We start from the raw sequence: 18,153 nt of genomic DNA on the forward strand, positions 1-18,153 counted from the left end.
TTCCTTGCAATAATGCCTTTACTCCTTCCCTTTTTTTTTTTTTTTTTTTTAAAGAATGTGCATTCAGATTGCCTCTAGCTTTGGCCTGTTAGCTTGCAGTGAGAGTTTGGATTTGTAACAAAGCTCATAATATAATGTCTTATGTTTTGAACAGATCAGTACTTGCCTGTGGTGTGTGAAAATGTTTCAGAAACTTCAGAATTTTAAGCCTCCCATTGGGAAAACAAGGATTGGCTCAACTGTTATTCCATGTGATAAACACAGAAATATTAAAGGTGTTCAGGATTTCTGCTAAACATCAGAAACCCTACACTGTGTTGCCTCCATATTTTTTTAAATGTAGATACAGTTGTCATAACTTTCTGAAGGATATGGATACATTCTGACATGGAAGCAGATTTCAGGGTGAAACAGCCAACTTTTCTCTAGCACGCCACGTAAACAGTGCCATCTTGTGGCCCAGACAGGTCATCAGGCACGGAGGCCAAAGTGCTTTCCCACAAGGACAGTGTTTTAGTTTTATCTGTGTGTGTTTGCTTGATGTTATTTTGGTCAGCTTCGCAGAGACTTGGGAACTAACAAGGGCCATCTGAGTCCCCTTTTCTTCTCAGTGGGAGGCAAGGAAAACAGGGCAAAGGGCTTCTTCCCGTAAAAGGCATCTGACCATAGGCCATAGGACAGGTTGTAGAAGTCTCTGTAAGGCACAAAAGACTTGATCTTGAAATAGGAGAATCCATGATCCATAGAGGGGGTGAGGGACTATGGGTGGGAGGGCTGGCAAGAGAACAGCCAGAGTCATAAAAACAAATTCCACGGACAATGAAAAGGACACTCCCCCAGGCCTCAAATCATCTGGGAGGCCTGGGGGCTGAGTTGCAGAAATCCACCCCAGGAGTCACTGGCAGACTGCTCACTCTTGACACTGGAATCTCTGTGGTTCTGTTGTTTTTATGTTAAAATAAGACAACCAACACCTGCTAAATTGAACCTCAGCAGTATTTTCAGCCTACTGACTCACTGAATGTTTTTTACACTTGTTCTCTTCTTCTCTTAGCAAAATCTGTTTGGTTTGTTGGCATCCCTATGTGTGTGCACACACGCAGATATTTTTCTTTTCAGATTACTGGTAAAGATGCAGCTGCAAAAACGACATTGAGCATTTCTTCCTGAAACTGGACCTGCAATAACAGATGAGCTAGTTTGTTAGCGTCCAGATCTGTACATGAAAGTCGCTCAGTTTTGCTCACTGAGACGTGTGCAGACCTGCTAGAGGAATTGTGGCTGTTGTGACCAAATGCTAAAACAGCCTTCCTTAGGAAAACCAGACAGATTCACGGCTCTCACATGATTTACTCCCTTTATTCCCCTCACTGTTTTTTCAGTTAATATCCTGAATATCAAAATTGCACATATTCTCCATGGCACAATAATTACATCCTCAGAATGGCAAATGATAAGGTTTAGTATCTCCCCCTTTGTTATTACTGAAGTTATAGGGAGGGAATAAAATTTATTCCTAAAGTTGAAATATTTCTTTATCATCTTTCTAAAACTTAGCAACGTAACTTTACCCTTTAAAATCAGAGCAGGCAGATTTTAACCTTCAAAATTGGGCCTCAATGAAGGCATCAATACTGTTTTAATCAAACCTTGACAAATTCAATTATAGTGAAGGATAGTTTCATGTGAAACTCTAGGCTGCTCTCTGGCACCTGTGATTCTTCCCCTTTGAAGAGTGTCATCACCCCTGTGGGCAAGTGTTCCTCTTTACCTCATTTTCTTTTAAATTTTATTGTATCTTATTTGAGACAAGATCTCACTCTGCCACCCAGGCTGGAGTGCAGTGGTGCAATTGCAGCTCACTGCAGCCTTGACGTCCTGGGCTCAGGCAATCCTCCCACTTCAGCCTCCTGAGTAGCTGAGACTACAGATGTGCACTACCACACCCAGCTAATTTTTTAACTTTTCATAGAGACAGGGTTTTGCCATGTTGCCCAGGCTGGTCTCAAACTGCTAGGCTCAAGCAATCCTCCTGTCTTGGCCTCCCACACTGCTGGTATTACAGGCGTGAGCCACCGTCTCAGTTGTTTACCTCTTAAGACTCTTTCTTCAAATTGCCTGAGAGGAAGCCACCATCACTTGCCACTGGGCATGTCCAAGAGGGCCCACAAGTGTCCCCACTGCCTCTGAAACTACTGCCTTGGGGTCCCTCATGTATGTGACAAGGAGGCTAACCCCATGCTCTTATTCCCTCAGGTACCCTCACATCCATCACCAACCTGGCCACAAGCCTGGCCCGGAACATGGACCGGCTCTCACTGGATGAGGAGCACTACAACCGGCAGGAGGAGTGGCGGCGGCAGCTCCCCGAGAGCCTGGGCGAGGGGCTTCGACAGGGCCTGTCCCGGCTGGGCATCAGCCTGCTTGGTAAGGGGCTGTGGGGCCTCCCACCTGTCTGCAATCCAGCAGACTGAGGTGCAGGGTCTCCCAGGACTGGGCAACCTCGCCTTCTGCCTGGGGATGACTGGGAAATGCTCAGAGAAGGTAAGGCACTTGCTCTGAGTTCCACAGTGCATCCCGCTGAGGGCTCACCTGCACAGCCGCACAGGCAGCACCTGTGTTTGCTTTGTGTATGAAATGTATCTTGGGCCTCACTAAAGTTCTTAAAAGAAATCCTAATTTGATAGGACCCGCTCTAAGCATAGTGGTGTCTGCACGAGGACAGCAGCATCCAGCTGTTTGCTTTCTGAAGAATATGATAGGCAACCCTTCCGAAGCACTGGCTCCCTCACTCCCACACATGCTGAGCCGCTTCTTTTGTTTGAGAAGCACTAGAGCAACATGCAAATGTCATGTAAACTTCAGTGAGGAGCCCACTTTGTCCTTTTACTTTTTTGAGATCAGCCTGACTCAGAGCAATTATTGTTTGTAGAGCAGCCAGATGGTATAGAGGTGAAGACTGCTATGCATATTTCAAAATATTACAAATGTTTGAAAATAAGTTGCTTTAAAAAAATCTATAAAAAGGAAGCTTCAGAGCTAAAAGCTTGCAGGGCAAGATTATCAAGGATTTTTTTGTTTATTTGTTTGCAAAGGAATTTAAAACTGTATTGCTTGGCAATGTGCCTGTCCCGCATCTGAGGGAGTGTGCGCCTCCCAGAGATCAAAGTCACCCAAAGCAGTGCAGAGCAAAGGGTAGAAAAGATGAGTTTGAAAGGACTTGCCCTCTCTCTGATCTTCAGTTCTCTACAGAACTCCTCGATTGGCAACTGCAGCCAGCTGAGGCTCTGGGAGGAAGTGGTAAAATGGTACAAGTTCAGGTTAAGTTGCTAGAAATTATATAGGTAAAAACATTCAGTGGTGTGGGGCACTGTCATATGTGGAAACTGGGAAGCTGGTGACCTGTGATAAACAAGCTGGGTAAAGGAGCAACCTTCTTGCTTAACTCAGTAACCCAAAGGTGATGGTGTAACTCCTTTGGGGAAGGCGGTGTGGCAGGGGACCCTGCCCTTAGAAGCCCTAGACCTCGGGCTAGGGTGTCCAAGTCCTTTCTTTGTGACCTCAGAGAAGTTCTTCTCTGAACCTGAGTTTTTCTTTTGTATATTGGGCCTGGTGATACTATTGTTAGAAGTAACAGTGGGTAGTTAGTTATATGGCAGCCACCATGCTCATGTTTGGTAAACAGCACCTATCATTATCATAGTATGGTAGCAAATGAACTGTAAGAGTTGCCTGGTTTCCAAGAGTGTCTCCGCAAAAAGAAACATCTGAGCAATGGCAGGAATATTTTCCCTTAATCTAATGGATTAAGTGGCTGTAACCAGAGGAAGTGACAATGAGGTTATATTGAGGATCTTAAGGTCATTGTTTTGCAACTCTGGACCTGTTGATGCTATTAATTGGAGGCTTAAGTACCACTACTCTGAGGTTGAGAGCTTCCCTGTCTCCAGCCCAGCCCCTCTGAGAGAGAGAGAGAGAGACCAAGCCACCCACCCCTGGGCTGGCTGGTGTGTGGCTATCTCCACCCCAAACCCGACGCCCTTCCCGCCCAAGGGTTCCAGTCTCTTCCCACTCAGAGAAGCCCCAGCCAATGCTCCGTTTTCAGTGTGTAAGACTGTACCTGATGGGAAAAATCAGTTGTGTGAGGAGTCACGAATCGGCCCCGATGAGGTCATCTTTCTGGGCGTGGGTCCTGTTGACAGGGTAAGTCATAACGCTCTGATCTTTTCTGTAGTCATTGTGTCTTGCATATCCTTATCCATGTGAGGGAATTCATTTTTGGAAACTGCAGTGGGCTCATGGGGTCTTTGTGCATATCTGGTAATTTCCAGAACATTAGGAATTCTTGGGGTAACATAAACCTCCTCTGTAGATGCTGGCTGCATCTCCCAACACTGGCCGGCCCCAGTCCCAGCCCAACCCACCCCCTGAGCAGTGTGTCCATGTCAGGGCTCTGCAAAGTTCACAGTGGGCATCTCAAGCTTGGCTCAAACCAGCTTCCTTTCCTGTAAGACTTCAAGAGCCTTTGTTTCATGTAATCATTGAGTTATCTCAAAATGTCTGGTCCTAGAACTACCAGGTGTGTGGCAAGAAGAAGAAAGAGGGGAGTACAACAAACTGAATCTCCTCACTTTGGAAAGTTATAGATTGGCCACCATTTAATTCTTCCCCAGAAATGGTGTTTGAAATTGCCATATACAATGCAGTGCCTAATTGAAGTTAGAGCCATTATCACATAATAATTTGAAACCCAGGCCGGGCACATGGCTCACACTTGTAATCCCAGCACTTTGGGAAGCCAAAGCAAGTGGCTTGCTTGAGCCCAGGAGTTTGAGATCAGCCTGGGCAATGTGGCAAAACCCCATCTCTACAAAAATAAAATGAAATACAAAAATTAGCCAGGCATGGTGGCACATGCCTTTGGGCCCAGCTACTCAGGAGGCTGAGGTGGATCGCTTGAGCCCAGGTCAAGGCTGGAGTGAGCTGAGATTGCACCACTGCACTCCAGTCTGGTGGAGAGAGTGAGACCTTGTCTCAAAATAATGACAGTAATAATAATAGTTTTAAACCCATGCCAGTGAAATATTCTAGTTGCTCAGTTTCTTCAAAAAGACACAAAAGTCAAGGACCCAGTTCATAAAAATATATTAAAGGAAAAGTTAGAGTTGGCAAAGCATTTTCAAAGGTGTCATCTTATTTGATCTTCACAACCCTTCACAACTTCATAACCCTTCACAGCTTCACAACTTTGGATGAGGTAAAGTGACTTAGCCAGGTCAAACCTCCAGCAAGGACAGGAGCCCGGGCCTTTCCACCATGTCGCCTACCCCTGTGGAGCTCCAGGCCTGGAAACCATCAGGATGTGGGGAGATTGAACAATTTCAAGTTCCAGTATAGGAAAAACACATTTCCCCCAAATGTTTATGGGTTCGGGAGGCCTTCTTGACTCTGCTTCACCCTCATGGGAACCCTATGGAGCATTATGAGGCCCTTGAAAATTAAAGCAAGTCTTTAATTTATGCCCAGCCGCACTGCCCCAGGTCAGCAGGGAAAAGTGTCTGCTGGCTGAGAGGTGCCGCCGAGGCTTTTGGATGAGCTCCATGACAGTTTTCCAAAAGCAACGGCTTTTGGAAAAACTCTGTTTAGCCTGCAGTATTGGCATCAGCCTTGCCCACATTTACCAGATCTGTTCCCCAACACCCACACTTTCTACTACACTCTGGAGCCTGCACTGAGAAAGGATATGCAGCTCCGCATCACAACTGCGTTCTGCATTTCCTCCCAGACCTGATGCCTTCTCATGAACACCAAAGTCAGGATGTCAAGAATTGCTCCTCTGACTCCCACTTCTTTTGGGATGCTTCCTGGTTTGTGACACGCTGCTGGATTCCCCAGAGACCACCTCCTCTCTCTTCATAGGCACTCTTGGCTATGCCATCTGGAATTCCAACAAAACAGGCCTCTGCCAGGTGAATCAGAAAAGTCCCCTCCGAGGGAGTGACTCAAGAGTTGCATATCCCAAGAGACAGCCCTTAAGACCACCATCTGCCATTTACTGACTGGTGTGTATTATAGTCAGTGCAGAATTTAGGAATGACAGGCAAAGTGCTTCCTTCTTGGTTTGCTCATCTGTTCTGGTCAAAAAAGCAGCACTGAGCTGGAATGCACAGTATACTCTATGCATCTCGTTTCTTTCTGGAATGGCAAGCTGTGGCGTGGTATCCCATCTTATGCCTGTCCTTCTGATAGTGTGCCAAAAAAAATGCCAGAAACAAAATTACACCACATGGTAAAGGCAGCATCAAAATAGATGCATCACAAGGAACTTCCATAGCTCAGTGACCAAGTAGTTTCTGCCCAAGGCTTAGGAGCAAGTCACAGAAAGCGGTGAGGGAACGCGTGGTGGTCTCCTGCTCCACAATGAAGGCCTTCCTCCTCCTCCACCTTCCAAGGCACAACAGGCAATAGCTCCTGTGTCCTGTGGGGTACAGCACTCACTCAGTCCTGGAAACCCCTCCCAGGCACGCTCTTCTGTCCACTGGCTTCATCAGATCACAGCCATCTCCATGTGGCCACCCACCCCGTGGGCCTAACGCCAGCAGACAAGTCTTGGGATCAGTTTCCACTCTTGAAAGCCTTCAAGCAGAGTTTGAGTCTATGACAGTCCATAATTTACCAGTTGAGGGATTTACTTCAGAGGATATACTTCAGAGGAGAGCCATTCCAGGCTCTGAGAGAGGCTACCTCTCTCAAAGCAGGGCTGCAGGGACCATGAAATGGCTGCTGGTCTCTTAGCCTCTCTGTTCCCCAGCTTGTGAGCACAGAGGTAGATAAGGCACCTGGTGGCTGGTGAGGAGTTGGTGTGACAGGCCAGCTTTCCCCCTCAAAGGTCTGCTGCTGAGCCTGGGGCAGGTGGTTCCACAGCTCCCTCTCTGACTCTCAGAATCTAACACCTTGTCATGGGACTCAGGCTTTCCACTTTTGGGGAGCTGCCCAAATTGTCTTATCTGTCAAAGCCACAGTAACTGGAGCCTTCACTGTGGCCAGAGAAAACGGAAGAGCAGAACAGAGGGAGCTTCACTTGATACCTGCGTGCAATGGAGCAGCTGGCTGTCAGCACCCTGTGCGGCTGACTGCGGCTGGCCCAGGCTCCACTCTTTGATTTGATGCTGTTCACTTTGATAATCTGCTGAGGTGACCGGAAGAGAAGACCCAGGGTTCCTCCCTGTCCCTCAGTGTGGCCACTCTGACTTCTGATCTTCCAAATGGAGTAGAGCGTCAATGGCAAATGAGGGGCGCTCCTAGCCGAGCGCCAGGCCTGGCTAGCTGTGATGCTGAAAGAGTGACCCTCACTCTTGATAGCTGGGGTGGCCTGGGCCTGCTGGGAGCAGCTTCCTCTGCTCACTCTTGCCATTTCTGTATAAGGTTTGGCAGCACGACTCTAGGCTGGGAAACAGGCCTGTTGCCTCAGGTCATTCTGAATCTGTCAATGCATAAACTTAAATGTCTCTGTCAAAACCTAGAGGAAAGGAGTCAAACATTCCCTTTACAATTGACGTGATGTGCACTAAAATTTCTACATCAGAGCATTTTCATCAATTCTAGCAGTTTTGAGTTGAAAACAGACAATTCTGTCAAGAATTGTAAAGAAATTTTCCCTTCTGAGTTAGGGAGCCCTCCACTCCATCATGAAAAAAAATCAGAATGGTGAGGCTTTTCTAGCTCTCATTGTTGGCCTCTCAAAGCAGGAGTAGCACAGGGGCCGTATCCACAGGACTGCCTGAGGGGCTCCTTTCATCTTAACTGCCTCAGGCTCAATGCAGGAGATGGACGCCCTGTGCTACAGCTGTGGGAGCAGAGCCCCAAGGGGTTTTGGTCGCTATTCTAAGTGAGGAGTAAGTGGCCAAACCTCAATTCAAGTGAGAGAGAAAGGTTTTTCCAAGATTGGCAAAGAGGAAGAGCCTGTTTTATAAATGGGATAATCGAATCTCTTGGTGGTTAAGAGCTATGCTGTGACTCACACTCTCTGTACACTTAACAGCTGTGTGACCTTGGGAAAAACTCCTTAACCTCTGTGCCTCAGTGTCCACATTTGGATAAAAACAATGTCTGACTCCTGGGAATATGAGGATCAAATGATCTCATACAAGTAAAGCTCTTAGCACAGTCCCCAGACCTAGTAAGCATTCAAGATAGATAGATTACCTATAATCAAAATAATAATTACTATATCAATAATTACTCTATCAATAATTACTCTTAAGTATTAACACTACTAAATTATGATTATGATTATTATTAAAAGTGGGGAGTTATAAAGGGGCTTAACCCCTTCCAGTTTTTCATCTTCCTGAATCGGTGCAAATGTATTGGGCTGAACAGTCTTTCTCTGCTCCTAAGGAATTGTTAGCTCCTCTCTGTAAACTGTGTTGCCTGACTTCAGAGGAAAGATGTGTGGATGACACTGAAAAGACTGACAGGTTTGTTAAATTCTGAACTAAACTTCACAGATCCTGACTGTGTGGACCAAACTCCATCTGAATATTGTACTTTGATGACAATAATAAATGTCTACTGCCCTTGGTGTACTTAGGTAACTGGTAAATAAATGGATAGTAAAGACCTTTACAATGAGGGTGGGGACTCATTTCAATCCAGATAAAACTGTGTTCCAGATGGAGCCTTTCATTTTCCAAAAATTTTAAGCCTCTGTCCTTACTGAGGGCTTTTGTTATTCCAGGTGCAATTGCTGGTATAGTCGATCAGCCGATGCAGAACTTCCAGAAAACATCTGAGGCACATGCTTCAGCAGGACACAAGGCCAAGGGTGTCATCTCAGGTGTGGGGAAAGGAATCATGGGGGTGTTCACAAAGCCCATCGGAGGAGCTGCTGAGCTGGTGTCACAGACTGGTTACGGTAAGTTGGTGGAAAACCCATCACGCCAACCCAGACGTTAGTGATTTGCATGATTATACCAAGGGTTCCCTAAGATAGTGTAACCTTTCACATGGTAGAGGAGTAAAAGATAAATAGTGGCTATCTTTCTTACCTCTCTATGCTTATTTACACAGAGTAGAATTTTACTACTAATAATAAAACCGTAGAATCAGGAAACCAGTTACTAGTTTCAGTGTGTATGTCACAGAATCTTTTTACAGTACACTTGATAGACCAGTTTAGAGGTTGAGGGCAGAATGGAGAATACCACAGAGAAAAGAATTAACACTTTTTCCTATGAGAAATGTGGAAGGAGTGATAGGTTGTGGGAAGATAACTTTAAGAAGCAGTAGAGAATGAGACAGAGTGTGGATGTGCACATGGATCTTTGGGTTTGGGGTGGCCTTCTCACCCACAGACGCCATCCTGCTCCTCACAGCCAGGCCGGGGCAGAAACAAAGAATCTGCAACTAAAATCCCTTTCGCAAGCAGACAGCTGTGGAGTGCATGGGCGCACGGCACTACCTGCACTTGGATGGGCGTGCCAGGGCCTCTCCCTGTGCAGCAGTGTGCACACGAGTAATGGGTGCCTATGAAAGGAAGCACCTCCTCCCAGGCTTATTTTCTGCATTCGTGGCAGAGCACATTAAAGTGACTTTCCATAAACCTGTGGCTGGAACCGTTAACATTTTACCTAAAATTGGTGTCATCATTTTGGTCATGAAGCAGGCTGTCTAGCTAGTATCACAAACCACAGAAGCACCCTCCCGTTTGTCAGACATGTAAGCACACTGTGTCTGCATCCACATCTGGCCATAAAGCCCACGGGATGTTTCAAGGGAGGCATCCTGCTCCTCAGCAGGCCTGACAAGAGGCAGCCAGATCAGGGCATAAAAACAGCGTCTGAAAGGAAGGGAGTGGAGATGAATGAGTGCCCACACTTCAGGCAGCCATCCGGAAAGCATCCTTTAAGAGACCACACAGACGCCAGCATGTGTTCCTCTTCGCTTTCCCCTCCTCGCCCCCCTCATTTCCCTCTCCTTCTGTGAATGACATTTTCACTCACAGGGAAACTGACAGTAAGATGTGCTATAACCTGTAAGTGGGAAAAGTGAAACTCCCTTATGATACGGACTCCAGTGAGGTAAAGTCAAGTCATACTTCACAAATTCTTTTGGTTTTGAAAATGCCATTGTCCCTCACTGTGTTTCCCAGGGCTGAAGAACGCTCCCTTATGTAAGAAGATCTTACAGCAGAGCTTCACATGGCCTTTTTGGTTTCCATCACTCTTGTAAAACTTTTATTACCGAACTGAAGGTTTTACAAACCACTAACTCTTAGTCTAATGACTGCGTCATTTATAAACATTTACAAGCCCTCAGAAAGCACACATGCTGTACCATCTTTGGTTCTGGAGAGTCTCTGTAAAGGCCTATGTGGCTGCTGCTGGGTGCCCTCATTTGGTGCTGGCACCAGGGAGAGCATGTCATAAACCAGAGGCCCCAAGCGCACTCATAAATGTACATGGATTCGTGTTTAACAGTTGGATTAAGTCACTTAGCATTTAAATAGTGTATCTAGGCCAAGGGTGTGCCTTTGTATATATCTGTTTTTTTTATTTTTTGACTAGCCTTAGCACAGATACAGAAGTATTAAGGAAGCTAACTAACAATCTAGAGGGTTTTTTTTAGACACAGGGTTTGCTGTCACCCAGGCTGGCATTTAGTCACACAATCATAGCTCACTGCAGCCTCCAACTCCTGGGCTCAAGTGATCCTCCCACCTCAGCCTCCGGAGTAGCTAGGACTACAGGCACGCACCACTATTTATTTTTTGTAGAGATGGGGGTCTCACTTTGTTTCCCAGGCTGGTCTCTAACTCCTTGACTCAAGCAATCCTCCCACCTTGATTTGATCTCCCAAAGTTCTGAGATTACACGCATGAGCCACCATACCAGACCTAGCTAGACTTTTTTAACATATCAATTACAAATGATATCTAAACTATTGTTCATGACCAGCTACTTTCAGTGTTTTTGCTTCCTCTAATTGCTGGTCTATGCTTGGACTGTGTAACACATTCATATTTTAATTTTCTAATGCAAGATCACCAAGGTTAAGAGCATTGTAATGTTTAAAGATTATCTATACACTTGCTTCCAAAGATGTGACATCACTTTGGATCTGTAACATTTTATGGATGGCTCTGAGCAGATGACATCATTGCAGCATGAAACTGTTTTCCAGAAAACAAGTAGTAAAACTCCCTTGCTTCTTTTACCACAGGTATTTTACATGGAGCTGGACTTTCTCAGCTTCCCAAACAGCGCTATCAGCCAAGTGATCTACATGCTGACCAGGCTCCAAACAGCCATGTCAAATATGTCTGGTAAAATTATTGAGATACTTGCTCAACTTTACATCCATACTGTATGTTAATAGCTCCTGGCTTGCTCTCAAGCTAATGGGCCACACTTCCAGGGAGCCCAGGAGTAGCCATTGTTGGCACTGGCATCTCAGGCAGCACAAGAGCACTGTAGAGGGACAGGAAGGGGCTGCCACTGCCAGGTTTGGGGCTAGCTGCACAACTCCTCTGCTCCATACCTAACCACTCAAGGAAAGTCATACATTGGCAGAGAAGCCCAGTCTTGCTAGAGGGCCTGAGATTCCCTATGGAATGGCCACTCGAATTAGAGGTGCTATTTCTAATGGAGAGAAAAGGAGCTAAGCAAAACCAAGGGAAATCTTTATTCCCAGGAGGAAGCAGGTTCTGTTAACCAGAATCAGTGTTTGAGAACTGACAATTACATTTCAAGCTAAAATGGGTAATTGGATTGGTGAGGGCCCTTTGCCCTCGGGGAGGCCGCCCCATTGGTAAATAATGAGCGCTGATAAGTGACCATCTTTTCAAAGCTGGCCCCTGGCCTCACTTTTCTCCTTTTAAACAGGAAAATGCTTCAGTCTCTGGGCAGACCAGAAGTCCACATGGCCCTGGACGTGGTTTTGGTGAGGGGCTCAGGCCAGGAGCATGAAGGGTGCTTGCTGCTGACATCAGAAGTGCTCTTCGTGGTGAGTGTCAGCGAGGACACACAGCAGCAGGCTTTCCCCGTCACAGAAATCGACTGTGCACAGGACAGCAAGCAGAACAGCCTACTCACAGTGCAGCTGAAGCAGCCAAGAGTGGCCTGTGATGTGGAGGTACGTTTCAGAAAACAGGGCAAACAAGACTAGCTGCCAGGGAGGTTGCAGTGGCTGCTGGAGACCAAGGAGAGCTGCTACCCAGAGAGGGAGTGTGGAGGCCAGAGGGCCACTGCAAAAGGGCACTGGGAAGCCCCCATCCAGATATGCACATGAGCCCTGTACAGGAGAGCCCAGCAGGCGGCTAGCAGGACTCAAGGTCTGGGGCTAAGTCACCATGTCAGCTGAACAAGGCTGATCTGTTTTGGCCGTCATGGGGCTGGGGTGCTCGATGGACAGGACAATGGCGTTACAAAATGAGTGGGTCGGTACAGGAAGGGCCAGGATTGGGGCAGCAATTCCCAGCAACTGCTCCACAAAGGAGGCCCCCTGGTCTGAAAGCCTGAAGTCAGGTCCTTGGCTGCCTGAGGACCCCAGTTGGCTGCAGGGTGCTGGAGGTCTGTGGATGCTGGAGAGGACCACTGCAGGAGCAAGGGGCATCATGAAAAAAGACTCTCCACTCCCTCCCCTACCCCCAAACCTGGTGACTTCAAGGGTCAACATTTTGTGAGGTGGTCTCTCTCTCACATCCGCTGCTTTGTATTCTGTGGCTGTGTTCTTTCCCACAGGATGGTTTCCCACCCCATAAGTACCACAGAATCCCCCCCTGGGGATGATACTTAAGGCTCTTGGGGCAGCTCCATGGCTGGCTCCTGGCCTGCATAATGTGGAACAGATGCGCAGGCAAGGCATACTGGGTGTCAGGAGTCAGAGCTGAGCCCCGACCAGAAAGACCCCAGCTTCCTGTAGTCCAGCCCAGGGTAAACAGGTGCACCCACTGGAAAACTGCTCTGTGCTCTTCCTCCTTGGGTGATGGCCTGATCCATAAGACCCTAATTATTTACGTAAGAAACAGCCATCTTTTTCCACACAGCAAGATGGTGGTGGATCAGTGGCAAACTGGAGTCTGCTGGTCCTAACCTGGGGACTGAGTGGCCCCAGCAAAGCACAGCAAACCTGCCCCCAGTAGGTTCTGCCTGATCCTCCTTTCATTATTCTCTTCCTGCGATGGGAGCATGTATCTCCGTCACACCACTGTTTGGGTAAAATTATCTGAGAAGATGGAAAGCAGCCAACCACAACAACTCTAAGATTTCTCTAGTTTCTTGGATCATGATCATAGTCAGGCTTTAAGCTAGGGTTTGGCACCAGGACTACATTGCTCCTTCAAGTTGATGACTTTCTGGGAATAAACAGAGGTCAGATGTCCAGGCTGACTTTATTAGATCTGCCAAGATCTTCTGATCAGTTGACAATAAAGCAGCGGTGATTTGGCAAGGGATAATATCACTACAATTAAGTCTTTAGTCCTTAATGAGAAACTTTCAAGGCCCTGTGACTATCATTATTCCTTAGCTGCTTGGGAAATATTTCAGATCTTAAACTCTTGAGACTGGAGATTCTTTTGCTGTTGAACTGTCTTCAACTGTGATCCTTCTCTTGTATTTTTGTTTGAGGCAGGTACTGTGGAGAAGCATCATAGGCTGGAAGGAAACAGACCTCAGTTTCCCTAGGGGTTGAGATAGTATCTGGAGCCACCACTCCTACAAGTTGCCAAGATTATTGGGACTGTGGAATGAGGAAGCAGCACTGAAGCTCTGGATACCATTTTCAACACTGATTTTCCATTGCTGTCCAGGGCTGAAAGAGGGTTGGGATTAAGGAATGCCTAAAACAGAGGTGGGAAGACATGACTGAGAGCAGGAGCACTGTGCCTGCACAGCCAAGGCCAGGCACTGGCTGGAAAGTGGGTGGGCCGGTGCGCCTTCAGCCTCCACATTCTGCTTTTTCTATTCCACTTTCTCTCTCATTAATATTCCTATTAATGACTTAATAGGAATAACTGCTGCCGTAATCCTGTGTCTGTAACCCCAACCTCTCCTACTCACCCCCAAGAAAACTCAAGCTGCAGAGCATCTTTGAGACTAAATCCTCCCAACTGCTGTACTCCCAACTGCTGTAATCCGGAGTATTTTCAACATGAGTGGGTGGGGGAGGGTGGCCAGCAGTGCTGTCTTGTCAGGGAGCTTTCTTGAGCTGTCTTTTAGTGCATCCCAACATAATCCACAGACATAAGGAAGCCTGTCTGCTGTGAACACTTCCAGTGAAGACTAAAAGCAGTATTTTAAGATCTTCTATAAATGACTTTTCTGGTTTTTAGCTTTTGCCTTAGATGCTAGGAAACACAGTTCCTTTGAATTTTGGAAGGAATTAATTTGTACATGACATCATGCAGTACATTTAAATATGGCAGGATTGAGATTTTTTTTTTAAACTCAGCATTTGCTTTTCTTGGTTAAATGCAACCAGTTTAGGGGTAATAATTGCTTAATATGCTTGGCACATTATTGAAATCCCTTATGAGAGGCTCAAAATGAGTCAGAAGGTCAATTTATTCCTTGGCTGGGTTCCTTTCACAACACGGGTTTTCCTGTGCTGCTGTTCAGGAGGAGCAATTAAAACTTTTTGTGTATTCAAAGCTTTCCAGCTGAATTCTGGCCCCATCAAATGATATCAGAGCTCTGGCTTTTGCCTGGTGGTGCAGAGCTTTCATCTGTTAGTGAATCTTTGGGGACCGTTTTTCCCCAAGCTTAAAAACACAAGATCCAAACTCTAAGGGACTCCTTACTTATTTCTCTAGCAAGCCCCTTTACTATCTCTGTGCCATCACATGCACTTTCTCCAGCTGTTAAGACACTTTGATAGCATTGTTACTGGACCACACACAGAACTAGGAAGTCTTTACATTATCATTTCTTCCAGAGTAGTCTTGCCAATGTTCAGTAGGCAAAAAACCACAGAAAGTTTGGTGGCTACCTGAGAGTCACAAATCAGTGGCTTACAACTGCAAACTTCCCACTCCACTTGATCTACACACTAGACAGCTACAGGACTTCAGGGTGGGAAGAATTTATAGCTTCAGCTGCCTTTGAATGAGTTGATGAGCGCTTTCTCAGAAAATCTCACTGAAGAACCTAGTATATCTCAGTTCTATTTGTGTTCCACTGAAGACGAGCCAGACTTTTATGAACCATAAATGTAGTTTGCATCCTCTTTTTTCCATAAAAATTTCCCCTTCCGCTGCCCAGTTTTTCTATTTTCTCTGGCTATAAATCCTAGGATTTATAAAAGCAGAAAATGTTACAGTTCAAAAGGTTTTTTTAATGCTCTGTCCAAAGCCACTGGTTTGAAAGAGGTGTTCTCCACTTTAAGATGTTCTGTCTGAAGAGGTTTGGGGAGCTAGGCAAACAGAGCTTTTATTTCAGTGCTGAGTTTAATGTTGAATAGATTTATGTGGAGGAAAGATTTTTCTCCTTTTTTCTTGGGCTGGTTGCTACAGAGCAATGACAGATGTTTTAATGGTTAGTGAGTAGAATGTTATCAAATCATCAACTTCAAACATGGGAATTTTACACACCACCAAATGCTTATTCAAAGGAGGCTGTCCTAAGTCTCATGCACAACTTTTGTTATACTGCTAAAAGTGCATTGTTATCATTGCCGTCTCTCAGAGGAAAAAAGGAAACATTTTGGATTAATGACTTTAATAGATGACCTAAAAGGCATAATGTACAAATATATCAAGGCAAAAGAACTAATTCTGTTCTGGAACTCTCATAAGGGTCTGGCAACTAATCTTTATTTTTGGATCCTAGGTAGATGGAGTCCGAGAGAGACTGTCAGAGCAACAGTACAACAGACTTGTGGACTACATCACAAAGACATCTTGTCACCTGGCCCCTAGCTGTTCTTCCATGCAAATACCATGCCCTGTGGTGGCTGCAGAACCTCCCCCCTCCACTGTTAAAACATACCATTACTTGGTTGATCCACATTTTGCTCAGGTCTTCCTTAGTAAATTTACCATGGTGAAAAATAAAGCCCTGAGGAAAGGGTTTCCTTGAGTCCCCTCTGAGGTATTGATTCGTACTTGTGTGATTTAGTTTTTGGGTTTCTTTGAGACAGGGTCTCACTACATTGCCCATGCTGACATCAAATTCTGTGGTTCAAGCAATCCTCCCACCTCAACCTACAAGTAGCTAGGACTGCAGACACATGCCACCATACAGGGCTGCATTTTTTTTAAAAAGCCTAGGCAGCTCTAACATCTGATATGGACACAAGGCCAACAGTTTCCTTATTTAGATCCTTACCTCTAAAAGATACTTCAAAGTGACAAAACCGTGTTCCTTTCCCACTTACAGACAATGATTAGCAGGTCCCTTACCACATACAGAGGATGCATTTCTTTTTGCTCTACGACACTTGCAAAAATTTCTACTGTAATTTGGATCTATTAACTCTCTGTTCCATCACAGAATGTGGCCAGGCCTTATAATGGAGAGCCAGAGTTAAAACTTAAAAGTTGCATCTGTTTTTGGGCTGAGTCACCACGTTTGCCTCATGCTCTTTGGTCTGGAAAGGCCTAGGATTCTTTCTTTAAATGAAATGCTTAGGACTTTGTGGCTTATTACATTTGTCACTTAACTGCAATGCTGTTCTTTGATTGAAAGCTGCTATGTGTATTTTCTCTGAAGTCTGCATTTTACTAAAATTTACAAAACAGTCTGATTACTGTCCAGGTACATTTTAGAAAAAGTGTTTTTCCAGTTTGTGTTTTACTACGCAAACTTTGAGTAAATCCTTTGTCCTATATTGAATCCAGTCCCCAAGTGCTCAGGTGAGTTTCTCTAGTTCCATAAACAAAACATACATAGTGGGAACTCCCTGGTATGCCGTAGAGCACACAACCCCAATATTAATGCTAATAATTATACCAGTCCATTTCGTTTATTCTGTGGAATTGACTCGATAAAGCATGAAGATATTCCCAGTGTCTGATAATATTTTGCACCTAAGAATGGGTTTGACTCAAGATCTTGGGTTACCAAGATGTCTTCAATGTTCAGTAAATTATCTTACTTACAGTCCAGTAACTTAGAACATGTTTGCTGATTACATTTAAATTTGGGGCTACAGCTTGTTAGCTACAACTTTGAGATGCTAAGATAATGCAATTTTAAATGCCCACGGGTTTTACTTGTTTTGGAGACAGACAGGGTCTCATTCTGTCACCCAGACTAGAGTACAGTGGAACAGTCATGGCTCAGTGCAGCTTAAGCTCACTGCCTGGGCTCAAGGGATCTCACTCCAGCCTCCCAAGCGGCTGAGACTGCACCACCACAGGTATACATCACCATACCTGGCTGATTTTTTAAATTTTTTCTAGAGATAAGGTCTCGCTATGTTGCCCAGGCTGGCCTCATACTCCTGAGTTCAAGCATTCCTCCCACCTCCACCTCCCAAACTGCTGGGATTACAGGTGTGAGCCACCATGCCCAACACCCACTGATCTTCAACTCTCACATGTTGGGCATAAGAAGTCACTACGTAATTGTTACTGGAAAGCAAGATTTAATGAACAATTCTGACTATGAAAAATGGCTCTTTGTTTGTTCTGTAAATACTCATTTAGAAAGGTGACAGTTGTGAACCTCAAAAGTATTTCTAAAAATGCAAATATGTATTAATCCTTGTATCTTTTATGGTAATTTTGCATATTGATATGAATTATATAAAACTGTTTAAAAGGTATCCTTGAATTACTGACCACCCATACATGTCTATTGTTACCAGGTTTTACAATGCAAATTTTCTCTAATACCTGGGTTTAATACAGCTCACATTACTGAATTTTACAAGAGTTTAAATGGGTTAATATACAGGTTTTGTTATAATAAAGTTACTGATTAAATTAGCTTTGAATAACTGTCGTTTTTTGAAGTTCTCCAGTATCACTTTGCTCGCAATAAACATGAATTGAAGTCCTAAAAAGACCTCTGAAAAAGTACCATACTTTGCTTGTCATTTAGCAGACATTACTCAATTCTAGTTAAGTAACCTTTTCTGGATTAGATATATATCCAAATTCTATTACATACTGTTAGCTTGTTATTAATAAAGCAATATTGAGTAAGA

General features: G+C 45.1%; 1 protein-coding gene across 1 annotated transcript in view; it reads left to right on the forward strand.

Annotated features, from left to right (window-relative positions):
* VPS13B (vacuolar protein sorting 13 homolog B) overlaps positions 1-17,932 on the forward strand; it is an 858,817-nt gene extending 840,885 nt beyond the window's left edge. The window contains exons 56-60 of the mRNA XM_025394335.1: positions 2,257-2,427; positions 8,741-8,917; positions 11,224-11,326; positions 11,886-12,135; positions 15,831-17,932. Coding sequence (XP_025250120.1) covers positions 2,257-2,427; positions 8,741-8,917; positions 11,224-11,326; positions 11,886-12,135; positions 15,831-16,079 — 950 coding nt within the window. The 3' untranslated portion in view covers positions 16,080-17,932. The remainder of the gene's footprint in view (positions 1-2,256; positions 2,428-8,740; positions 8,918-11,223; positions 11,327-11,885; positions 12,136-15,830) is intronic.
* Positions 17,933-18,153: the final 221 nt, after the last annotated feature.

Source organism: Theropithecus gelada, chromosome 8 (genome assembly GCF_003255815.1).
Source record: "Theropithecus gelada isolate Dixy chromosome 8, Tgel_1.0, whole genome shotgun sequence".
Taxonomy (NCBI): Eukaryota; Metazoa; Chordata; class Mammalia; order Primates; family Cercopithecidae; genus Theropithecus; species Theropithecus gelada.